The sequence below is a fragment of the Acomys minous genome, assembly GCF_964271855.1.
Source record: "Acomys minous genome assembly, chromosome: 20".
Classification (NCBI taxonomy): Eukaryota; Metazoa; Chordata; class Mammalia; order Rodentia; family Muridae; genus Acomys; species Acomys minous.
In genome coordinates, this window is record NC_140502.1 from 5,149,198 (window position 1) to 5,173,994 (window position 24,797).

The 24,797-nt window shown below is 53.8% G+C and overlaps 1 protein-coding gene across 6 annotated transcripts in view; it reads left to right on the plus strand.

The window, feature by feature from the left end:
- Positions 1–22,386, plus strand: part of CHST8 (carbohydrate sulfotransferase 8) — a 151,311-nt gene extending 128,925 nt beyond the window's left edge. For all 6 annotated transcript variants that reach the window (XM_084770841.1, XM_084770843.1, XM_084770844.1 and 3 more), the window contains exons 3-4: positions 20,269–20,306; positions 20,863–22,386. In XM_084770841.1, the coding sequence (XP_084626967.1) occupies positions 20,269–20,306; positions 20,863–21,954 (1,130 nt within the window). In that variant the 3' untranslated portion in view covers positions 21,955–22,386. The remainder of the gene's footprint in view (positions 1–20,268; positions 20,307–20,862) is intronic.
- The last annotated feature ends 2,411 nt before the right edge of the window (positions 22,387–24,797 follow it).

The window sequence follows — 24,797 nt, forward strand, 5'->3', positions numbered from 1 at the left end:
TCACCGGATCCAGCTGCGCAGCTGCTGTGGCCGAGCCCATCTGCTCCCGCTCTGATGCAGCTCTGCCCCTCCGTGTTGAGGAAGCGTGGAGCCTCCCTCCTGCTGTTCAATAACCGATGACCATTTTTCTCCAATTAAACCGAAACTGAAGGATCCTCAGACTTAGACGCCCAAGTAAAATAATTAGCGCTTAAAATGTTAATTGTGCTCGGATGTACATTTGCCTGCAGAAGCAATCTGCAAGCCAGCAGGCAGGCAGGTAACCCTCCACACCCTGTCCCCCATATCCCACACACCACACCCCATATCCCCCAGCTCACAGCCCACCCCAGCCCCCACCCCGCCAAGCAAACTGGCCTCCTCCCAGGGGTCCCAGAGTGGGCTGCCCAGGGCAGGACTCTGAACGCATTCTGACAGTGTGACTTTGGGGTGATGTCGAGAGACCTACAGTGGCCCTGCCCTCTCCTGTCCCCTAACTCCCATTCTGCCCTCTCTGTGGCCAGTGCACTCTTCCCTGGACACTGACAGACAGAGATGGCTAATGACTGACCCCAAGACCCCCCCCCAAGTCACATGTGGTCTACAGCTCTGCACCCCACCAGGTCGGCAGTGGGGGCCGTAGTAAGATACCTACCACACCCTTCAGATGGGGATTGTATTTTTATTTTTATTTAATTTTTTATTTTAGTGTGAGGGTGTTGCCATTGGAACTGGTATTACAGACAGTTGTGAGCTGCCATGTGGTGGCTGGGAATTGAACCCGGGTCCTTTGGAAGAGCAGACCGTGCTCTTAACCACTGAGCCGCCATCTCTCCAGCCCCCAGATGGGGATTGTAAAACCAAGCCGTCAACAAAGCTAGTGAGCACCTACCCCCGTGGTGTCTCTCTGTCCTGGGGCTCGGCACACACCAAGACCCAAAAGAGTAATTACAGAAGTGGTGTTCCCCTCCACAAGACTGAGGCACGAGCTGAGGTTCCCCCACACACACGTGGGCAGTGAAAGCTTCCCACGTGGCTATTCCGTGTCTCCTAGTTGCCCAGCGCTTGAATGGGATATTCTGCAGAGACCACCTGAGCCCCAGGAGGAAAGGATGGGTCATTCCTGCTAACCACAGGGCCTCCAAGCTGCCCACTGCTGGCTGGGAAAAAGGGACTCACTCCCCCGGGGACTCTGCGTGGGCGTTGCTTTGCCTACGCGATGCCCCAGCCTCCGCCTCTGCAGAGATGACAGGCCTAAGAGGTTTAGCATTCTTTATGCTGTGCGTCCCAAGGAAATCCACTTAGGTATTCTGTGTTCCCTGATTCCCCCACATAATAAGATTCCTTTATCTCTTGTTGTCGTGGGAAGTATATATTAACTGGTTAATATTAATGTGATGGCCAATTAATATTAATATCTGAGGCGATTCATGCTTCACAAGGCGCCAGCGTTGATGGCTGCGGCCTAGCCCAGACAGCTGTCAAGCTGGACCCGATCGTTCCCCGGAGACAGGACAGAAGCCAAGGATGACTCTTTCCTCCGCTGTCGCCCGTTATGGACACCCTGTCATTAGCTGTGTCCGTCAGGGCCGGCAAGGAAGTGTGTTTTGACTCTGATTGTGGCAATTAAAATCCCTGCCGTCCAAGACAGTGCAGTTTTATCATTTAAATAGCATTTTACATTCTCCTAACATATCTCGCCGGCAACATTGTTAAATTCGGTGATAAAAAGGTTATTTTTGCTTTTGAAGTTGAAATACGTTAGCATCATCCCTTATCTGCGTGGAATTAGGAAGGTTTTTCCGCACTTGATGTTCAGAAGGTTTCATTATCAAAATTTGCCAGACTTTATAAGGCAAACAGTCCTTCTCGCTTTTCTACCTGTTTTAATCTAAGATGGATGAAGCGTTCGTTGTATCCCGACATTGGGGGTTGTTTGCAGAGAGAGAAAAAGGGGGCACTAGCGCCTTCCCCAGGAGCCAGGGTTCTATACCGAGAGCTCCCACAGGTCAGCGGGAGACCCCCTGCTTGCACCGCTGCTGTCATGGCTTGCCCTGAGCATCCCGGAAGCTAAAAAAGGTGTGGGTGGGGTGGCGAGCTTCCTGTATTCAATTCTATGGGATACCGCAGCCAGAGGCGGTACCTTCAGCCAGTGGTACAAGACCCAGTGCCTGCCTGTGGCTGTATAGTTAGCCCCACACGCTCCGTTCTTGGTGTCTTGCCTTCTGCTACCCACCCACACTGGGAACCCATCCTAAACCCTTTTCTTAAAACTCAGACGGCCACTCACCACCACCATCAACATGCCATCCACGTGCTGCCACACCTCCACACGCGTGCTCCGTGCACTGCCCTGGACCACCACCCTCTCCGTCCTACCTGGCATCAGCGTGCTGCCATGTGCCTCTCCCCCCCATCACCCATCCCTCACTGCGTCTGACGTGGGAGACCCTGAACCCCCTCAGCACCTCCCGGTTAGGTGCACCTTGATCCGAGGCCAGCACCTCATCGTATTTTGTGAGAAACCGCCTTACAGAAACAACTTGAAGAAAAGAAAGATGGATTTGAGTCCATGGTTCCATTGAGAGGGGAAGGCACGGCAACTCCGTCTGCGGCAGCAGGAGTGTGAGGCGGTGCCTGTTCACATCCCGGGAGACCATGAAACGGAGAAAGAGCTGAAGAGCCAGGGTGGGCATAGCATCCGAACGCCATTCCCTAGTGGCCTGCACCCACCAGCCACAGCCTACCTCCCTAAAGCCTGCAAAACAGCATTACCAAACCCAGGGTGGTTGTAGTCCTTGCACCCAGGAGGCAGAGGCGGGTGGATCTCTGTGAGTTCGAGGCCAGCCTGGTCTACAAAGCAAGTCCAGGACAGCCAAAGGCTACACAGAGAAACCCTGTCTCAAAAAAAAAAAAACCCCACAGACATGAGCCTATGGGGGACAGCTTGGATTCACATCGTAACACATCTGCCTTGTAATGGGGTCCCTCTCCTCTGTGCCCAGCGGCACCCCTGCCTTTCCTTTGATATTCTAGGCCATGGCAAGTCTTCCCAGGATATGTCCCAGCAGGTCTGCTGTGCATGGATGAGTCAGTTTTGGCCTGTAACTAGACCCCAGTTTTCCCCCCTCCATCTCAGTGCCAGGATCAGGACCAGTTCTTTCCACGAGGATGTGCGATGGCTCTCCCAGACTTGTGACCTGAGACAGCTGGGTTCCGTCCAGATCTGTCACAGAGTGAGTGCTGAAGTTGACCTCAGTTCTTCTGAGGCCTCACTCTGCAGGGGAGGGGGGGGCCTCCCTCTTTTCCCAAGGAGCACTTTCTGCCCATCATTTGAAACAGAAGCCAGCCCAGGGCCACCCTGTCTGTGGCCTGTCATTCTTCTTGGGGAGCTCTTCCCTGCAGAGCCATCCAGCCTGGCCTATCTCAGCATCAACTCACTTGGGGATACAGTAGGGCATATGGCTGAAAGCTCCGAACACCATCAGCAGGACCATCCATCACTGCAAGCTTACTCCCTGGAGCTCAGGGGATTTCCGGTTTCTGTGAGTCCCCCTCTAAAACCCTTTTTTCCCCAAAGCCTTGGGCTTCAGAAGCCCTCTGGAGCCCTACCCAAACTCCCTGATGATGTCTGACACCAGCTGTGTGCCCTGTGCTCACCCAACGGCCCACTCCTACCCTTGGTATCCCAGTCTGCTCCCAAACAGACAGCAAGCGCGCTAGTCGCAGCTGGGAGCGTCCTTGGCGTGATTTATTGCCGTCGTTCCAATATTTTGTTTGGAGCAGTAAACCTTTGGGTATAAATCAAGTCATTAGAAGGGATGCCGGTTAATCCTGCAGAAGGTGCCTCGGTGGGCAAGATGGCTCAAAAGTCATTAATTCTTGAGAGGACGGCCCACCCACCAGCTCCACACACAGGCGTGGAAGGCCAAAGGCACACGCCTGACTGCTTCTCTTCCCTTGAGTGGCACGTGTCGCAGCCGCAAAGAAGGGCCCCCAGATAGCTACTTAGGGAATTACTCTGCAGCCTGCCTTGCTCCAGACACACAACACAGCCAGCCCTGTGCCTGTCACCAGCTCGCTGCATCCTCAGAGCAGCTGCAGTGGTTAGATTTCAAAAGAGGCCAGAGAACAGTTCAGAAATCTAGTCAACTGTCCTTCCATAGTGTGACCCCAGCTACCCTTACCCGTGGTCATTACACAAGGACTGAGTTATATTTGCTTTTTTTGTTTTTTTGTTTTGTTTTGTTTTGTTTTATTTTATTTTTAGTTTTTTTGAGACAGGGTTTCTCTGTGTAGCCTTGCCTGTCCTGGACTCACTTTGTAGACCAGGCTGGCCTCGAACTCACACAATCTACCTGCCTCTGCCTCCTGAGTGCTGGGATTAAAGGCAGGCGCCACCACCGCCCAGCTAACCGAGTTATATTTGCAAAGCCAAAAACCTGCCCTAAAGGACCAGCTGTGGTGCACTCAAGTCTAAGGAGGGCTGAGCCGAGGAAGGGGTACTCGGTTGCCCCCAACGCCCCGATCCAGCTAAACACGGGGAGTCAGGTCCCTCTGCATCCTTCCTCTCCAGGGTGGAACCTGGGGATAAAGCTGGGAGCGCCCCCCTGCCCCCCCCCCACCCCCCGGTTGAGGGATTTCCTGAGAAGACTGCCAACTTCTAAGTACACATGACAAGTGTGAACGTTCTGGATGACAGTCTAATGTTCCTGTACTGGGTCATTGCTAAGGAGCGGGGTGTGATAAGTGACAACGGTATTGGGGGTCGTCAGGACACATGGTGCACTTTGTTTCTCCACTGCCGCTGCTGCCTCCAAAGCTGAGGTGGGGGTGGGCGTGGTGGCTCGTGCCTATGAACCCAGTGTTCTGGAGGCTGACACATAGGTTTGAGCCTAGCCAGGGCTAAGAGTGAGAGCCTGCCTCTTCTCCCCCCCTCCCCAATAAGTAAATAAATAATAAAATCAAGCAAACTGGCTAATGGGCTAGCCTCAGCTACCGCTTATAGCTAAAGAGTTTGACACTTGAGGCAGCATTCAGATCTCTCGGCTTCAGGTTTGGGGTATCAACATCAGAATTCCTTCCCCCCCTCCCCCCACTGATCCGGAATTCACTCTGTGGAGGAGGACCCCACCATTGGTTGGAAGTCCCCTCATCCTCTCTGCATGCCTGCCTCCGCCTCACTAAGCCTCAACATTATTTAATAAAATCTACCCTCCCCGCTCATCTCCTCCCGAGTTCGTGACCTGACCGGTCATTTCCCATACATGGCATGACGTCAATGCTAATCCACTTTCTCCTCTCCTGTTGGGCCTCCCTCATGTCTGGCTGCTTCTGAGATGCCCCAAGAATGACCTTTCAGTATCCAGCTCTTAGAAAGCCCTCCCTTGCTTTCTCAGTTTTGAAGTCTGGGCCCTAAGGAGCAGTTATACTCTCTTGGCTCAGGTCCTACAGAGTATGGAGGCCTGTGGGGCGAAATGGGTGTGCCGTGTGTGTGTGTGTGTGTGTGTGTGTGTGTGTGTGTGTGTGTGTCTGTGTGTGTGTGTGTGTGTGTCTGTGTCTGTGTGTGTGTGTGTCTGTGTGTGTGTCTGTGTGTGTGTGTGTCTGTCTGTGTGTGTGTGTGTCTGTGTGTGTGTGTGTCTGTGTGTGTGTGTGTCTGTGTGTGTGTCTGTGTGTGTGTGTGTCTGTGTGTGTGTCTGTGTGTGTGTGTGTCTGTGTGTGTGTGTGTGTGTGTGTGTGTCTGTGTCTGTGTCTGTGTGTGTCTGTGTGTGTGTGTGTAGAACTCAGCCCCATTGGCAAGGTGGCTGCCTGGGATGGTCTGGGGCTACTGTGCTCAGCCCACTCATTCTCACCCGGAGATGAGATGGGTTTTCCGGGAAAGAACTCCGGGGAACTGTGTACAGGAGCTGGGCTGGGCAGAGCAAAGGCTGGCCATTATAAAAACAGCAGAAGTGGGCCGGGTGTGGTGACTCACACCTCTAATCCCAGCACTCGGGAGGCAGGGGCAGGAGGATCACTGTGAGTTCGAAGCCAGCCTAGTCTGCAAAGCAAGTCTAGGACAGCCAAGACTACACAGAGAGACCTTGTCCCAAAAAAAAAAAAAAAAAGACAAAAACAGCAGAAGTAGACTCTTGCCAGGAATACAGGGAAGGTGGCGTCTCTTTAGGCATCCACAACCAAGCCACTGTTCATATCTGTATTCTGGGTCTTTTTTGTTGTTGTTGTTGTTTGTTTTTGTTTTTGTTTTTGTTTTTTTCAAGACATGGTTTCTCTGTGTAGTCTTAGCTGTCCTGGACTCACTTTGTAGACCAGGCTGGCCTCGAACTCACAGCGATCTGCCTGCCTCTGCCTCCCTAGTGCTGGAATTAAAAGTGTGCGCCACCAGCTCTCCTACACACAGATCTTCAGACCAGAGGCCTCCTGAATTATTCTTGCCCCAGCCCTTGGCTTCAATCAGACTCCAAGTTGAAGGCCCTTCCTGCGAGATTCTCTTTCTTTTCCAAATGTGGTCTGTAGCTACTCAGAGACATAGCAAGAAAAAAGCCATCCTGACCTCTCCCCCAGCTCTCTGCCTCTCCCTGGAGTGGTCCAGGGAGCTCCTGGCCTTGCCTTTGCCGGTCTATCACTGGGAACACAACATGACCTCTGGAAGACAGAGGCCCCTGTGTTCAATGCCGGGTAGGAGGGGAGGGCCCTGGTACTGTCGTTGCCTGCCTATCCTGCTGGAGTCGGGACTGGGAGACTCAGGGAACCCTCTGGATAGAATCAGGGGTCAGCACTAGGCACCAGCACACAGCGATCAACGACCAATCATCCACCCCTGAGGCCCTGGACAGGCCCTTAGGTGACCCTCATTTCTGAGGTGGGTGGTGGCGGTGTGGTCTGCCTCCCTCAGGACAGAGTGGCCTGTGAGGGACAGGCACACTTTAAAGAAGCATCCGCCAAGACTGTGTTCACTTTTGTGGCTCTTCAGGGTGTCGCAGACAGCAGCTGTGACAGGGCTGACAGCCACAGGCCGGCTCGGTAATTGACGCCGCCGCCGGAATGACACATCCGGAGGCCAGCTGAAGCCGGAAAGATCATTATCTTTCCGTCAGGCCACAGCAGTAATGAGGCGGCCACACCGCCGGCCTCTGAAGGACAGTAAGAGAAACAGTGCCCACAGGTGGACCAGCCAGCACAGGGCAGGGTCAGTTGATGCTGGCGTCATGCTTTCCGCAGAGCCCTTTCAGGCTCGGGTGTCTACAGCGTCCACTTGTTTTTATTCCCTGGGACTCTATCGTAAGAGTTCACTACTATTTAAACCAAATCAGGAAGGGCAGCCACCAGGTCCTATAAGTAGATACGTTCACCCTATTTTCTTTGACTGACGTTCGGTTCCCTTAGACGGAGTCTCCTCTAGCCTAGCTAGGTAGCTGAGGTTAGCTTTGAATTCCTGTCGCCTCGCCCCCCATGTCCTAAGTGCTAGGATGAGAGGCATGTGTGTGATGACATCACATCCGGCTCCATCCATCCCATTTGATCCCCTGGGCACGGCCCTGTGCATCTGTGACTCCCAGGCTTGGTGCCTCTATCCCATTAAGCTCTAGTCTGTCTGTCTGTCTGTCTGTCTCTCTCTCTCTCTCTCTCTAACACACACACACACACACACACACACACACACACACACACACACACACACACATGCACACATGCACAGCACCAGTGAGACATAGGCACGAATGTCTATCGGGCCCTACTGAGACATGTTCCCTTTCAACCAAAACACACCCCAGTCCAACTTAACACTCAAGCCGGACACTGGAAACTGCTTCTCCCCACTCTGAGTCAGCCCCCAGGTCCCACTGCTGAGTTGGAGCCAGCGTTTGTTTGTTTGTTTGTTTGTTTGTTTTACCAGCCCAGGAGGGCCTCGCACCTTGTTTCACAGCGGCAGCGTGACATCTGCTGTGGTGGGAATATTTGGAAATCAGCTCTCGGAAGGTCGGACTCCTCCCCACCTCGCTGCTCAGGGGGCGCAGTTGCTGAAGCTCACCCCTAAACTGACCCATCCGTTTTGATCTTAACCACCTGCCTCTAGTGTCTCTCACCTGCTCAAGGCGGTTTTGCCTGATGGATCTTGCGGATGGGTCTTCACTTCCTCATCACACAGTGGTCCTTGAGTTAGAACAAGCCCAGAGCTGAGCTCCCGAAACCTAGGAGATAAAAGTCTGGTGCCTTTAGGACCATAAAGCCCCTTGTTTGGTGGACCCTTCCAGTCTTTTCTGTCCTGCCTTTTCTCACCACCCTTCAGTCTCTGTGACCCTCCCTTTGCCCCGTGAGCCTGGCTCCCTTCGCCCCGTGAGCCTGGCTCCCTTCACCCTGTGAGCCTGGCTCCCTTTGCCCCGTGAGCCTTCCTCTCATGAAGCAAATCAGCTGAGCTCTGCCAGGAACATTTATTTACATTCATTTCCCTCAGGTGCCAGCTGCCACCACCTCACGTCCCCCTGGCTGACTGGCCTTGCCTGCCGCAGCTCCCCTCCCCCCCCTCCACGTCACACAAGCACATATGGCCTCGCTGGTCCCTGCCTTAACTTCTAAGTGGACTGTAAACTCCATGCGTTTGGGACTAAACTCTCCCTTTGCCGGCTATGACACCGTCACCAATGGCAGCACACACCAGCCCCGTCAAGGTACTTGCCCAGGGCGTTCTCCTGTGGTGGGCAGCGGGCCAGCCGACAGCGTGCGAGACAGAGATGGCTGCTCTGGGGGCCACGTGGCGCCGCTCATGGTGGGTGTCATGAAGTTTGTTCCTGCTCGCCTTCCGCATCATTGGCTACCTCCCACTTGTCCTCCCAAGCATGTATTTAAGGGCACCTGAAACACAGATAAGGCACATCTTGTGCTAAGACGCGTGTGTAGACTCTGAGACCAGTAGGGATTCGAACTCGAGTGCCCCCGACCCTTTGCACGTACCACATCGTACCACATCACGTAGCAGAAAGGTTGCCAGTATGGAGAACCGCACGCACATACCTGTTTGCCGTGCATGGTGGGTCGGACCATAAGACATGTAGTCAAATCCCATCAAGGCACAAGCTGATCATGTGTGTGCTGTGACGTGGTGAAAATTACCCACAGACTTTAAACAAAGAAGCACTTTGAAGCTGGAGTTCAGGGCCCCTCCCTATAGGTGGGCGGAGCTTATGGAGAAGGGACAGGTTTAGGGCTTCCACCCCCACCAAGTGATGGGCAGGTGGTTTGCATGGGTCTGGTGGGGCAGCTACTTGGTTCACAGACTAGCCGAGCAAGCCGAGCGAGCGAGCAAGCGAACGCAGGGCTGATGTTGACTGACAGACAGCTTCCACAGGCCAGCCTTTGACAGTTCCCAGGGAATTCACAGCTCAGGCTGAGCTGACAGGGAACTACCCAGTTGAACCAAGAATCCTAATCACAAAGGCAGGGAGTGGAATCAGTAAACAAAACAAGAAGCAGCCAGATCCATCGGGCCAGTGCCCATCAGTCAGAGCCAGGGAGATTCCTGCTTCCCGCCCCTGCCGGCCCTTCCCAGAGACCCTGTACTGCTGTAGCAGCTGTGCCCAAGAGTCCAGCTGCTGGAAAAGGAACAGGGCATCTGAATACCAGGAGCCAGAAGCTTCCTGCTGGTGGACTCCAAACGTCCCATGCCACCTGCGCCTCTGTGGACTGGCACGATGAGCATTTACAAAAACAGTGAGACAGCCGGGCATGGTGGCTCACGCCTGTAATCCCAGCACCCGGGAGGCAGAGGCAGGCGGATCTCTGTGAGTTCGAGGCCAGCCTGGTCTACAGAGAGTCTACGAAAGCCAACTCCCACCCTCCCTCCCTGCCCCCCAAAAAAACCATTGACACTTAGAGTTTAAGGTCACACTGCTATCAAGTCCAGCTCTCTCTCCGACCCACCTTGCAGCCCCTTTGTTCTTATTTTCCCTTTTTTGGTACCCTGGCACCTCCTTAATTGATGTGACTCATACCCAGGTACCCACATAGCTGTGGGCTGGTGCCACATACCTGTTATCCCAGCATTCAACAGGAAGATCATGAGTTTAAGGCCAGCCTGGGCTACACAGAGAGATAATGATAACAGAACAAACTGTGTCCAGATAATTCTTCTAAGCCATGTCTAAGGAAAGGTCCAAACTTGAGGATCGTGGTACCCTCTTCTGTGGGTTCATATCGTCCCCCAAACTCATGTGTTCTCCAGCCTACATCATCAGAGTCAGATGATAATTGCTACTTGGGAAGGGACTTAGAATTAGATGAAGTCCTGAGGCTAGTCCCATCCCTTGATAGGATTAAGGCCTTAGTAACAACAGAAAGAGCAACCTAGGGCTTAAGCTCAGTGGTAGAGCCCTTGCCTAGGCTCTACCAGCAAGAGGCCGTGAGCACGGCTCAGTAGCAAAGTGCCTGCCGGGCTTGCGTGAGTCCCAGAGTTCAATTCCTAGACGTGGAAGAAAAGGAGTTAGGAAAAGAGAAAGGCAGCCTGGGTTTGCAAGTTCGTGCCCTCTTCCCATGTGCTGCCCTCTGCCACGCTTTGTTGGAGCAGAGAGGGCCTCATCAGGTTCAAGACCACGTTCTTGGGCTCCCAGCCTTCAGGACTGGGAGTCAAATGAGCCATGCTTTGTCCATTACTGAGTCTTGGGTATCCAGAAAGCGAGCAACAGCAAACCCTTGCCGGGCTGAACAGCTGGAGGGCACCCACCCAGAGTCTACCCAGAGAAGCCCAGGCTCTAGGCTGGAGGGTAGATGGCCTTGCAGGGACAGTGGCAGCTGCTGCTGTGTGTGTGCCACCTGAGAATGACACGTCTGAATCCTGCCTCCCATAAAGTGCAAGTGCCGACTTCAGAGCTAACTTCAGGGGTCCAGAAACAGCAGGTATCTTTGTGGGGAATGGCTCCACTGGCCATGTGGGCACGCACCACACGGCCAGTCGGGGCAATGCCCTGTAATCTAGCAATTTAGTAAATTGAATTTTTCCTGTGAACCACACGTGAGGATTTAAAGCCCTTTCGTGAGGTTTCTTTCATCCAAATTTGGAGCCTAGAGCCCGGGCTGCTCTCTAATTGCTGAGCACTTGGGTCTTTCACTTTGCATCTAATCTGCATACATTAAAGGTCTATCCACGTAGAGGCTCGCCTGTTCACCTCAAGGCAGCCGGGAGTTCCATGGGAGCAGTTCGGCCCTCACCCCTGGACCAGCAGACACCCACAAGGTCAGAGTGACCTGGGCTGGTAGGAAGAGAGCCACAGGAGCAGGACCCCAACCGCACATGGCAACAGGATGCAGCCAGCCAGGGGTGTCTAATGTCAAGGGGAGGCGTGGCTTCAAAGCCATCTAGTCACAAGCGGCAGTAGGTCCTTCCTCAGCTTGGCCTGGCCCTATCCACCTGAGTGCCCAACTGGCACCTGACACTCACACACGCAGGTCCTTCCAGGCCATGGAACTACACCAGAGGAATACCTGGAAAGGGTTGCTGACCCCAGACTCTGAAAGGAAAGGCCCAACTCCTGCTCCGGAGCTGGTACCCACGCAGTCTGGTAGCATCAGCCCTCCCACAAGCATTTACCGAGCCCCTAGAGTATATACCAGGCATCGCTCCAGTCGACCAAAGAAAACAAGACAAAGTCCCTCCTTACAGACAACAAATCCCAACACAGTCCAAGAATCTGAAGGTCCCACCCCAACCCCTGCTGCCAAGATCTAGACTGCTTCTGCCCTGCCCTTAGGGACACTCTACAGACCTGTAAAAAACTTATCTCCTGCTCCAGATTGAGTCCTGTGCCCTCCCCTAATGCAGACGTCTCCATCACCACCCCAGTACCCATAACTGTGACCACCCAGGCTCCCTGCAGACATAACCAAGGAAAGGATGTTCTTTGGAGAAGACATCCATGGAAAGACAGCGGGAAGAAACTGAACTTACGTTGCCCAAAGCCAGGGATCACCCGGAAACTGCCAGAAGCTGGAAGAGATGGGAGGAGTGTTCCCAGAGGCTTGGGAGGAAGTGTGGCCCTGCCAACACCTTTATTTCTTTAGTTTTCTTTGTGTCTGTTGAGTGGTTTGCCCCACGCGTGTGTATGTGTACTGTGTGAGTCCAGGACAGCCAAGCCTACACAGAGAAATCCGGTCTCGAAGAAGAAGAAGAAGAAGAAGAAGAAGAAGAAGAAGAAGAGGAGGAGGAGGAGGAGGAGGAGGAGGAGGAGGAAAAGGAAGTAGAAGAGGAGGAAGAGGAGGAAGATTCAAGAACAGAGAGTGCACGTGGATTTGGAAGCCACACTCTGCTACTCTGGTGCTGGACTTTTCCCACTGTTCCCTTCTGGTTTGACTCCTTTACAGTGGCTCTCCCTCTGAACTGCAGAGTCCAGAGGGGCAGGACCCTCTCAACACTGCCCACCAGGAGCTGGGCCTGGAGCTTGTGTAGCTCAAGCAGCTGTCACCCTCCAGTGTGACATACCTGGTAATGTAGCCGCCTTTTCTAGGTGCTGTTAGACATCAGTGCAAATGCTGACACACTCCAGCCACAGGGCTGGGCCCAGTTGTCTTCCCAGGTGTTTTCCTGGACATTAGGGACTGAGATGTCAGCATGGAGCCCGAGAGGTCTCCTTATATCTCTGCAGGGAGTACATATAAGATCCTTCTACCCAGAATCCCCACGTGCTAATGAAGGCCTCCCAACTCTGCCATAGACTCAGACTGCCTCTCTTCATTGTGAAGATACTAGGTAAGAATAAAGCATGTTGGTGCACACCTTTAATCCCATCCAGGCTGTAAGACTCCGTCTGGAAGACTGTAGGTTTGAGGTCAGCCTGGGCTGTACAGTGAGACTCTCTCAAAAAAATAAAATAGAGCAAGAAAAAGAGGAAAAGGTGGGGGAAATCAAAGGAAACAAGCCTGGCTTTGTGGGGCTGCAGTGTGGCTTAGTGGTAGAGCCCCTGCCTAGAATCCCCCAGTGAGGGGCTGGGGTGTGGCTCAGTGGTAGAGCCCCTGCCTAGAATCCCCCAGTGAGGGGCTGGGGTGTGGCTTAGTGGTAGAGCCCCTGCCTAGAATCCCCCAGTGAGGGGCTGGGGTGTGGCTCAGTGGTAGAGCCCCTGCCTAGAATCCCCCAGTGAGGGGCTGCGGTGTGGCTCAGTGGTAGAGCCCCTGCCTAGAATCCTTCAGTGAGGGGCTGGGGGCGTGGCTCAGTGGTAGAGCCCCTGCCTAGAATCCCCCAGTGAGGGGCTGGGGGCGTGGCTCAGTGGTAGAGCCCCTGCCTAGAATCCCCCAGTGAGGGGCTGGGGTGTGGCTCAGTGGTAGAGCCCCTGCCTAGAATCCCCCAGTGAGGGGCTGCGGTGTGGCTCAGTGGTAGAGCCCCTGCCTAGAATCCCTCAGTGAGGGGCTGGGGTGTGGCTTAGTGGTAGAGCCCCTGCCTAGAATCCCCCAGTGAGGGGCTGGGGTATGGCTCAGTGGTAGAGCCCCTGCCTAGAATCCCCCAGTGAGGGGCTGGGGTGTGGCTCAGTGGTAGAACCCCTGTCTAGAATCCCCCAGTGAGGGCCTCATCAATAGAACATTTATACATGGAACCCTGAGTTCCATCTTTAGTCCCACAAGGGAGAAAAAAATGAAGGGAGGGAGGAAGAAAGGAAGGAAAGAAGGAAGGAAAGAAGACAAAAGGATGCGCCTTGCCTATCATCATTAGCTTCAGCTTTCCCTTAGCAGTACCAAAAAGGTTTTCAGCCAAAAAACTAAGAAGAAAAACACCAGGCAATGAAGAGTTCACAGCACGGAGCACATTTGGCAGTTCCCATAACTCATGCCTTGTTTCTTCTCACTGATGCTCACTCTTCTCACGTTGTGTGTGTTTCTTTGAATGTCATCTTCCAGAAGGAGAGAGTAGCTGTTTATTTCCTGCTGCGCAGAGGGTTGAAGTGCCCTTACAGATTTTTAACATTGTTCTGAGAGCTAACCCAGACACTGAGAGCAGGGGCAGAGTGTGGCTGACCTTGAGGGTCTTCTGTTCTGGGTGAGGGTGGGAGACAGGCACATTGCAGCATCTGTGTCATTGAAAGGAAATGGGGGCTGGGGATTCCTGCTTATGATGCTCAGCAGGCTCACTTTGTTGGTTTTTTTCCCTCCTGAGGTCGAAATCTAGCACAAGTACCCTACCACTGAGCCACACCCCAGCCCCTCACTGGGGGATTCTAGGCAGGGGCTCTACCACTGAGCCACACCCCAGCCCCTCACTGGGGGATTCTAGGCAGGTGCTCTACCACTGAGCCACACCCCAGCCCCTCACTGGGGGATTCTAGGCAGGGGCTCTACCACTGAGCCACGCCCCAGCCCCTCACTGGGGATTCTAGGCAGGGGCTCTACCACTGAGCCACACCCCAGCCCCTCACTGGGGGATTCTAGGCAGGGGCTCTACCACTGAGCCACACCCCAGCCCCTCACTGGGGGATCCTAGGCAGGGGCTCCACCACTGAGCCACACCCCAGCCCCTCACTGGGGGATCCTAGGCAGGGGCTCTACCACTGAGCCACACCCCAGCCCCTCACTGGGGGATTCTAGGCAGGGGCTCTACCACTGAGCCACACCCCAGCCCCTCACTGAGGGATTCTAGGCAGGGGCTCTACCACTGAGCCACACCCCAGCCCCTCACTGAGGGATTCTAGGCAGGGGCTCTACCACTGAGCCACGCCCCAGCCCCTCACTGGGGGATTCTAGGCAGGGGCTCTACCACTGAGCCACACCCCAGCCCCTCACTGGGGGATTCTAGGCAGGGGCTCTACCACTGAGCCACACCCCCAGCCTCTCACTGGGGGATTCTAAACAGGTGAGAGCTCTGAGCCACACCCCATCTTCTCACTGGTTAGTCTTTTTTGGTTTTTTGAGACAGGGTTTGTCTGTGTAACAGCTCTGGTTATCCTGGAACTTGCTCTGTAGTCCAAGCTGGCCTTGAACTCATGGAGATCCACCTGCCTCTGCCTCCCAAGTGCTGGGATTAAAGGCATGTGCCACCACTGCCCAACATAGTCCATTTTTTAAAAAATGGTATTTTATTTTTCTTTTTTAAAAAAGATTTATTTATTATTAAGTATGCAGTGTTCTACCCACAGGCCAGAAGAGGGCATCAGATTACATTATAGATGATTGTGAGGCACCATGTGGTTGCTGGGAATTGAACCCAGAACCTTTGGAAGAGCAGGTAGTGCTCTTAACCACTGAGTCATCTCTCCAGCCCTCACTAGTAAGTTTTAAATGAGCACTGTACCCACAGAGCCATGTCCCCAGCCACTGTTTTTTCTAAGCTGATTCAGGCTGAGCTTGAATTTACTCATTACCTAGGCTAACCTTGGATTAGCCCTTCTTCTGCCTCAGCCTCTTGAGGGCTGGGATTACCATACTGTAATTTGCTCTGCTAAATCAGTTTTTATCTAGACTCTATTTATTTAGGATTTGAGGTGGAGGTATTTAAGCCATAGCTTCCCTCCTCCTCCTCTTCTTCTTCTTCTTCTTTTTAAGATTTATTTATCATGTATACAGTATGCTGCCTACACACCAGAAAAGGGCACCAGATCTCATTATAGATGGTTATGAGCCACCATGTGGTTGCTGGGAATTGAACTCAGGACCTTTGGACGAACAGCCAGTGCTCTTAACCTCTGAGCCATCTCTCCAGCCCACCTCTTTCTTCTTAAGAGTGCCTGCCATGCAAGCTGAGCATGGTGGCACATGCCTTTAATCCCAGCACTCAGGAGGCAGAGAGGCAGATGGATCTCTGTGAGTTTGAGACCAGCCTGGTCTACAGAGAGAGTCCAGGACAGCCAAGGCTACACAGAAAAACCCTGTCTCCAAAAACAGAGCCCTGTGCTACTGGTGCCAGGCCTGCAGCTTAACAGTTGGCTAGCTGACCCTTCCTGGGTGCTCCACAGAGTTGTCAATGGTCCTGAAGTGCAGTGCCCCGGATCATGCCCAAACCCTAGCCTCATACTCTGATCTCTGGCTTGCCCGGACCCTCTGCCGTTATTTAGGCAACACATGGAAAAAGTCCCTCCTTCCCCTTGAGAACTGAGCCAGTGGCAAGGGTTGGGGGGAGTCCACTGCATTCCAGAAATGTCTGTGTGGGAATCAGCCTCATCGTCCACTAATGAACCGCCCTGTACTTAAGGATTGGGATCATACGGCTTTGGGCACATTCTCAGCTCCACATGAAACCAGACTTTTAATCTGTTATTAATTGCGGTATACAGTTTCTTTTCCAAGTCGATGGTTGCAGCCAGCTTGGCTTGGTGGGCAAATGTGTCTTAGGGTTGTGTCCAGGAGGAGGTTTCCTTCATCCCGTGCCCTTGATAGCCCAGGACTCGCCATCTGTTGAAACTCCCTAGTGGCTTGGAGGCAGCGTGCACAAGACAAGACCGACTGGGCCCTCCTGTCCCCTCTGCACGGATGAAAGGGGGGCCAGGGCCCACAGCCCTAGGAAGCTGCAGCCTGACTTCACTGAGTGATGGGGGTACCTCTGCAGGCGGCTCTTCAGCCCCGCTCCTGGCCAAATTTAGCATGACTCGTTTGCTCCGGAAAAGGAATATAAATAAGTGCCGTCACACCTTGACAGGTTGACAGGAGTGACAACCAGAGTAAATCCCCGTGTCTGAGACGCTGAGGAGGAGAGGTGATTTAGCAGAGCCGGCTGCCGTCACCCAGAAGAAAATAATTAAGGAACGCCGTGGTGGAGAGGGAAACCGGAGCGGCTGCAGCGGGTCCCTTCTGGTGAAGGAATCTGTCATCGTTGGCAGCGGGAGAGGACCCCACACGCCAAAGAGAAATGAGTTCTGGCTGAGAGGATGCGATGAGGAGGGCAGGCACTGGTGAGGATGGGATTGGCTCGGACTGAGGGGACACTTGGCAGGACTTCACCTCTAAGCCGACTGCTCACCCGACTTCTGCACAGAGCTCCCCCCAGAGTCTAGAAGAGACTAGAAAGCTTGTTTGCGAACTTCCCATGGCTGTGTGTGTGTGTGTGTGTGTGTGTGTGTGTGTGTGTGTGTGTGTGTGTGCGCGCGCGCGCGCGCAAACACCCAGGGAGGCGGGTCCTTTATCCCAAAAGAGCATCCCTTGTACCCAATCCAAGGCCGGGAGGACAAAGTGACCGTGTACCCAAGGCTCTACCTCTGCTTCCATCTGTTACGGTTTGGATATGAAATCGCTCCCGTTTTGAATACTTGGTCCTCAGCTTGCAGTACAGCTTTAAAGTCCTTGGTGCTTTTAGCAAGTGGTCCTGGCAGGGAGAAATGGGTCGCTAGGGCAGACCTTTGTGTTTATACCCACTTCCGGTTCTGCTCCTAATCCACCAGTGTGGGAGGAGTCTCAGCCTGATGTACCCACTTCCAGTTCTGCCTCTAGTCTACCACTGTGGGAGGAGTCGGTCTGATGTACCCGCTTCCGGTTCTGCTCCTAGTCCACCACTGTGGGAGGAGTCGGCCTCATGTACCCACTTCCGGTTCTACTTACCAACTTCCGGTTCTGCTCCTTGTCCACCACTGTGGCAGGAGTCGGCCCGATGCACCTGTCACCACGACTACCACATACCTGCCCGGCAACGGTGGACTGAAATCCCTAAGACTGTACACCAAAATAAAGTCTTTCTCAAGTTGTTTCTGTCAAGTACTGGGTCACGGCGATGAGAAAGCGCCTGAAACATTACCTCACCTGGGAGTCGAAGAAGGTTCCAGACACGGTGTGGTGGCCCACACCTACAGCCCTAGCAGGGAGAAGGGAACAGGAGGATTGTAAATGTGCGGCCAGCTTGGCGCAAAGCTGAGGCCGCTGTCCCAGAAATAAGGCTCTGAGGCCTGGAGAAGTGACACGGTGAGGTCAGCGTTTGTCATGCTCGCAAGCATCAAAGTAAAAAATGTCAGGCTTGGCAGTGGATGTGGGATCCCAGGGCGGGGAGGGGGGGGAGGGGGGGAGGGGGGGGAGGGGGGGAGGGGGGGTCACTGACCAGCCGGGCTCAGTGAGAGATCCCTACTCCCACACGTGTGCACACACCATGTGCAGAAACACATAAAAGCACACCCATACACACTGCTCACCGTGAGATTAAAAAAAAAAAAAAAAAAGTCACAGCCCTGAGCCCAAGAAACTGGATCCCACAGAGGAATCCACGGAGAGTCTAGGTCAATGACAACCTGGCCGCCTTCTCAACCAACTGCCCCCAACACACCAAATGATGTGAAGGAGAATTTCCCAGCCTGGTCAAAGGTTGACATTCCTAGGACGTGTTAACCCTGAGTGACCCCTGTCCAGGCCCAGTGAGACCTCTTTGGTGGGCCGAGGGAACATTCTAGAGCTTGGCCGGTGTCATGGTTTGGGTATGAAGTGTCCCTCCAAAAGGCTTGTTATGGTGTGAATGTGAAAAGTCCTTCACGGGCTCAGGTGTTCGGACGCTTGGCCACCACCTGGTGGCGCTGTTTGAGGGTGCTGTGGAATCTTTAGGGTGCATAGCCTAAATGGCAGATACGGAGCTGTAGGGGATGCCTACAGGGCTATACCCAGCCTTGGTTTGGGTGTAAGATCTCTGGTTTCTGTTTGCCTGAGATATAATAAATCATTCCCCAACCAACAGAGGACAAGTTGTCATGCCTTACCCACAGTGGGATTGTGAGACAAAAATAAATTCTTTTTTTTGTTTGTTTGTTCTGTTTTTCAAGACAGGGTTTCTCTGTGTAGCCTTCTGCTTTGTAGGCCAGGCTGGCCTCGAACTCACAGCAATCTGCTTGCCTCTGCCTCCCCGAGTGCTGGGATTATAGGCGTGCGCCACCATCGCGCCTGGCAAACCCTTCTTCTGTAGCGCTTCCTGTCTGATATTTTTGTCTCAGCAACAATAACAGTATTGGTACAAGGGTCACGTGTTCGTCGAGTCTTGGTCCCCAGCTCTCGGCCCTGTTTAGGAAGTTCTGAGAACTTCGGAGGGTGAGGCTAGCTTAAAGAAGAGGGTTGCCGGGATGAGTATTTTTTATTTATTTATTTATTTATTTATCATATATGCAGTGTTTTGCCTGCATGTACACCTGCACACCAGAAGAGGGCACCAGATCTCATTATAGATGGTTGTGAGCCACCATGTGGTTGACTGGGAATTGAACTCAAGACCTTTGGAAGAGCAGCCAGTGCTCTTAACCACTGAGCCATCTCTCCAGCCCCTGGGGGGATGAGTATTTTTGATGGTATCTGGCCCCGGGCCATTTCCTGTCTCTCAGATTCCTGTTCAGTTGTGACGTCTCCCCACCACATTTCTTCCACCACCATGATGCCGTGTCAAAGAAGCAGGTGGTGCCAAGCAACCATGGATTGGTCCCTCTAAACCTGTGGCCCTAAATAAATCTTTCCTCTTTAAAAAAAAAAAAAAAGAGATTTATTTTAATTTTCTGTGTATGGGTGTTTGCTGCAAGTGTACCCACATGCGTGCCGTGCCCACAGAGGTCAGAAAACAGCACTGGGATGTCTGGAACCGGAGTCGCAGATGGCTGTAAGTTGTCACGTGGTGCTGGGAATCGAACCCAGGTCCTCTGGGAGAGCAGCAAGGATTCTGAACGAATGAGCCAACTCTGTAGTCTCCAATATTTCTTCTTCTAATTGGCGCGCGTCAGGCATCTTGTCAGAGCAACCGGGAGAGTAACAAACACAGCCGGCAGCATACAGGTCTCTCTCCCTCCTCCCCGATCCCGCCCCCCGCAAGTCACCAATCAGCGTTTGTCCATATCTCATCCCTGCCACACCCGTAGGGGACACCAGGATGAGCCAGACGTGGACATCATCCCCGTGGCTGTACCGAGGAGGCCAAAGCTACGGAAGGCTAGGGAACTTTCCAGGTGTGGTGGGGTGCCTTCCTTCCACGGGCTTGGTGTGTGCAAGTGTAGTATTCGAGTACGGAGCAGGATGTGGCGACAGGCGTGGAGAGAGACTGGATACGGCTTTTTTCTTTCTTTCTTTCTTTCTTTCTTTCTTTCTTTTTTTGTTTTTTGTTTTTTGTTTGTTTTTTGAGACAGGGTTTCTCTGTGTAGCCTTGGCTGTCCTGAACTAACTTTGTAGAGCAGGCTGGCCTCGAACTCACAGAGATCCGCGTAACTTCTGCCTCCCGAGAGTACTGGGATTAAAGACGTGCGCTGCCGCCGCCACCACTCGGCGGGACAGGGCTATCTAATGGGCACTTTATGACTTAATGACTGTTGGCCTGTGCCGGTATGTGGTGCTCTCACACTTCCACTGTTTAATGCTTCTCCCTCCTCTCTTGCTTTCCAGGCATAAAGTTCAGCATCAGGCCCCAGCAGCCCCAGCATGTAAGTTCAAAGTACCCCATAAATCACAGACGGGGGGCGGGGGGGGGGGGGAGAGCTGGGGCGGGTGAGAAAGGCAAATCCAATCATAGGAAGAAAAATGTATCAGGTCCTTTCCAGGAGCCTTTGGGAACAAAGCCCTGGGCTTTGGATCCGTGAATTTCTCTTCTCGGTTACATGGCTTCTTTGGACTGTGCTAACGGGCACAGTAAAGCTGACCCAGCCTCCTTCCTGCAGCCCACGGGCTCCCCAACCGCCCGCTATGGCCAAGCCGTGGTTCCTGGGGGGACTGCGCCACCTTGTGGTAGAAATTATATTTGCTGTTCAGGTCCCACATTTCCGCAGATCTTAGAGCAGAGGAGGCTCATTAGTCGGCCTCAACTTCCCTTGTTTGGAGGGAAATTTAAGAGAGTGGATAGACACCCACCCCGGCCCGGCCCTACCCCGCCCCGGCCCCACCCCGCCGTACGGAGAGCCAAGATAATGTGCCCCCCCCCCCAAAGCCCGGTTGTCCTAAAAAAAAAAAAAAACACCCTAGCCACTTCTGTTCTCATCGCAGGGTAGCGACTTGAGGACACCCACGGAAAGGGTCACACGAGATTCACCCAGCGGGTTCCCAAGAGGCCTCCAACTGCAGGTGCCTGACCAGCCTCGAGCTCACCTGAAGGCGGCTGGCTCTCATTTGCGACTCCGGCAGCGCAGGCGGAGACTGCTCATCAAAAAGATGCCGTCGGCTGCAGGAACCATCCGCGGAGGCAGGAACTCCACTGAGACCTTTGTCCAGCCAAGACCCCGCAGCGTGGACAGTCGTTGGGTCGGCTTGCAGCAGACCCAGCAGGAGCGCAAGCGCGTGATGCAGGAAGCCTGTGCCAAGTACAGGGCCAGCAGCAGCCGCAGAGCGGTCACTCCCCGCCACGTGTCCCGCATCTTCGTGGAGGACCGCCACCGCGTGCTGTACTGCGAGGTGCCCAAGGCGGGCTGCTCCAACTGGAAGAGGGTGCTTATGGTGCTTGCCGGGTTGGCTTCCTCCACTGCGGATATCCAACACAACACCGTGCACTACGGCAGCGCCCTCAAGCGCCTGGATACGTTCGACCGTCAGGGCATCGTTCACCGGCTCAGTACCTACACCAAGATGCTCTTTGTCCGGGAACCCTTTGAGCGGCTGGTCTCTGCTTTCCGAGACAAGTTCGAGCATCCCAACAGTTACTATCATCCCGTCTTTGGCAAGGCTATCCTGGCCCGGTATAGGGCCAACGCCTCGCGGGAGGCGCTGCGGACTGGATCCGGTGTGCAGTTCCCCGAATTCATCCAGTATCTCCTGGATGTGCACAGGCCCGTGGGCATGGACATCCACTGGGACCACGTGAGCCGCCTGTGCAGCCCCTGTCTCATCGACTATGATTTCGTGGGCAAGTTCGAGAGCATGGAAGACGACGCCAACTTCTTCCTGCGCCTCATCCACGCGCCTGGCAACCTGACTTTCCCGAGGTTCAAGGACAGGCACTCTCAGGAAGCGCGGACCACGGCGAGGATTACCCATCAGTACTTCGCTCAGCTCTCCTCCCTGCAGCGGCAGCGCACCTACGACTTCTACTACATGGACTACCTGATGTTCAACTACTCCAAGCCTTTCTCGGACCTATACTGAGGGCGGGGCCTGCTGGTCAGGGCCGGGCTATGTCCCCCCACTCACCTGTGCGTATGCACCTGATAGGAGTTGAGCTCGCCCAAGCACAGGGTTGTGAGGCTATGAGGCCTTGTGGCTGTGGCCCAAGGTGGCCGACAGGGGACCGCTGGACCATGACCCTTTGTCCCACACCCTCGTTGGGTTGGTGAGCTTGATACTGAGTACTCAGGTGGATGCTCTAAGAACTCAGCTGAGCTATGCTGACCAGGGAAGCCTGAAGCCCAGAAGAGCCGCCCCCGCTCCCCCCGCCCCCCACCAGCCGTAAGGGATGTCCTGCCTTTGCCTTGTACCAAACCACGTGGTTTGCTGCTTTTCTATGACCCAGGGGAAGGTCTGAATAAAGCACATGGTTTTCAGAGCAGGGGTGTGTCTACTCCATGTCAGGCTATGAGATGACAGGGACCTTGCCGCTCTGCTTTGGGGTTGCTATTAATTATACGAGAATACGTGCACACGGGTGCAGATGTGGGTGGGGGCGGGGGGGGGGGGGCGGAGGAGTCAGGTTCCCGCCAGAGCTGGGGTTGCAGGCGGTGGTGAGCCTCCCTGTAGGTGCGGACAAACACCGAACTCAGAACTGCAAGAGCAAGCTGGGTCTTAGCCCCTGAGCCAGTCTCCACTTCCTGCTTTTGTCGTGTTGAGATGGGGTCTTGCTGTGTAGCTCCGGTTTGGGGTTTTTGGCTTTTGTTTGGTTGGTTGGTGTTGTTCGGTTTTTTATTTCATTTTGTTTATTTGTTTGTTCTTTCTCTTTCCTCCAGACAATCAGCCAGACCATCCACGGAACTCTGCTAGGGGGATGTCTTGTGGGGAAAAGACAGACCTGTCCTCACTGAGGGAGTGAAGTCCCTTTTGTCACAGCTAGCAGCGGTCCCTCTCAGGACTGCTGGGACAGGGGCAAGCTTGCTGCCCGTTATGGCTGCTATGGGGGCCCACGAGGCACTGGGCACAGCAGTCAGTCCGTGTGATTCTCACAGCGGGGAGAGAGGCTGCACCCAGCTTCCTGGGCATCTAGCCTAAGCTGGCTAAAGCTATAATGCGCACATCCCTGACCCTGACCTCAGCCCTGTCCGCTCACCTGGCTGAACACCTCAAGGCTGACAGATTACACACCCATGAGGAACCATCTTTTGGGGAGGGGAAGGCAGAGCGGTACATGAAACCTCTCCTAGAGCCGGAACTGATTCTGGAAAGTGTCACAAGCCAGAGTGGCACCGGAATGGTGCTTAGTGCTGTTGGTGCTTAGAGTGTGGCTGTGCCTGGGGCTGTGAGGACCCATATCTATAAGTAGAGGGAAGCGCTGTGTTTTGGAGGCAAATGTCTGTTAACCTGACTCCCCGGGACCTCTGTCTGCCTTTCTGGATGTCTGTGAGGGCAATGCACAGGTCCTCCCCAGGACCTTCCCACTGGTGAGGAAGTTGATGTTGGGTCCCTAAGAAGACACAGCATGCCTTTAATCCCAGCACTCGGGAGGCAGAGGATCTCTGTGAGTTCGAGGCCAGCCTGGTGTACAGGGTGAGTTCCAGGAAAGCCAAGGCTGTTACACAGAGAAACCCAATCTCAGAAAAACATAAATAAATAAATAAATAAGGAGAGGGCTGGAGAGATGGCTCAGAGGTTAAGAGCACTGGCTGCTCTTCCAAAGGTTCCGAGTTCAATTCCCAGCAACCACATGGTGGCTCACAGCCATCTAGAATGTGATCTTCTGGTATGCAGGTGTATGTCCAAGCAGAACACTGTGTACATAATCAATCAACCAATCAATCTTTTTTTTTTTTAAAGTTTTAGTTTTTCGAGACAGGGTCTCTATGTGTATCCTTGGCTGTCCTGGACTCACTTTGTAGACCAGGCTGGCCTCGAACTCACAGCGAGCCACCTGCCTCTGCCTCCCGAGTGCTGGGATTAAAGGCGTGCGCCACCACCGCCCGGCATCAATCTTTTAAAAAAAAAAAAATAATAACAAGGGAGAGGCAGCACTAAGCCCGACGGCAGTAGATGCTGCTAGAATCCAGGGGACCTCTCAACCCTGGCTGGAGCTAGTGCATCTCTATTTTTTGCCTCCACTGTGGACTCCTGGACTCTACCACGCCTGGACCAAGTAACTGAGGCTGCCTTCTGTCTCCTGGAGCCCAGCCGTCCAGGAGTCCTGAGCAAGGGCGAGGCGAGGCTGCCCTCTGGTTCAAGCTGGAAGTGACCATCTGATAGGGAGGGACCCAAAGGGACAGGGAGGGCGCTAAAGGCACAGCCCGAGGGACTCAGGAGATGCGCTGAAGGCAGGTTGTCCAGAAGCTCAAAATGCCTAGAAGGTCACCCTGACCCGAGCCAGAACCAGCTCTGGACAGACTCACGTGAGAGGGAAAGCAAGGGCGGTCTGGGTAACCGCGACCCGGAGACGGCAGGCGCTGGGCTACCGCACTCGCAGTGCAGAAAAGTATCCCCGGCCATGGGTGCATTTGGCAGCGCCTAGGCCAGAGCATCTAGTGTCTTCTCTCAGCAAAAGGACGGACACCTGGAGGCCCATCTGGGCAGCCTGTGCTGCAGCTTGGTCAGCTGCAGCGCAGGGGCAATCAGGATTGTTCTGGGCGGGAAAGAGAGAGAATGTCAGGAACGGGCTAAAGATAAGACATCCGCACAGGGTCTTTTTTTTTTTTTTTTTTTTTTTTTTTCAGAGGCAACCCAGGCTTGGGCTGACCTGAGCAGGCCTCCGTGCAATGGATCTATTGCCACTTGTAAGGGAAGAGGGAACAGGACACGGGGGCTCTGACAATAATCACAGTTGTCACCTTGATGACGCCCTGGAATTCACTGCC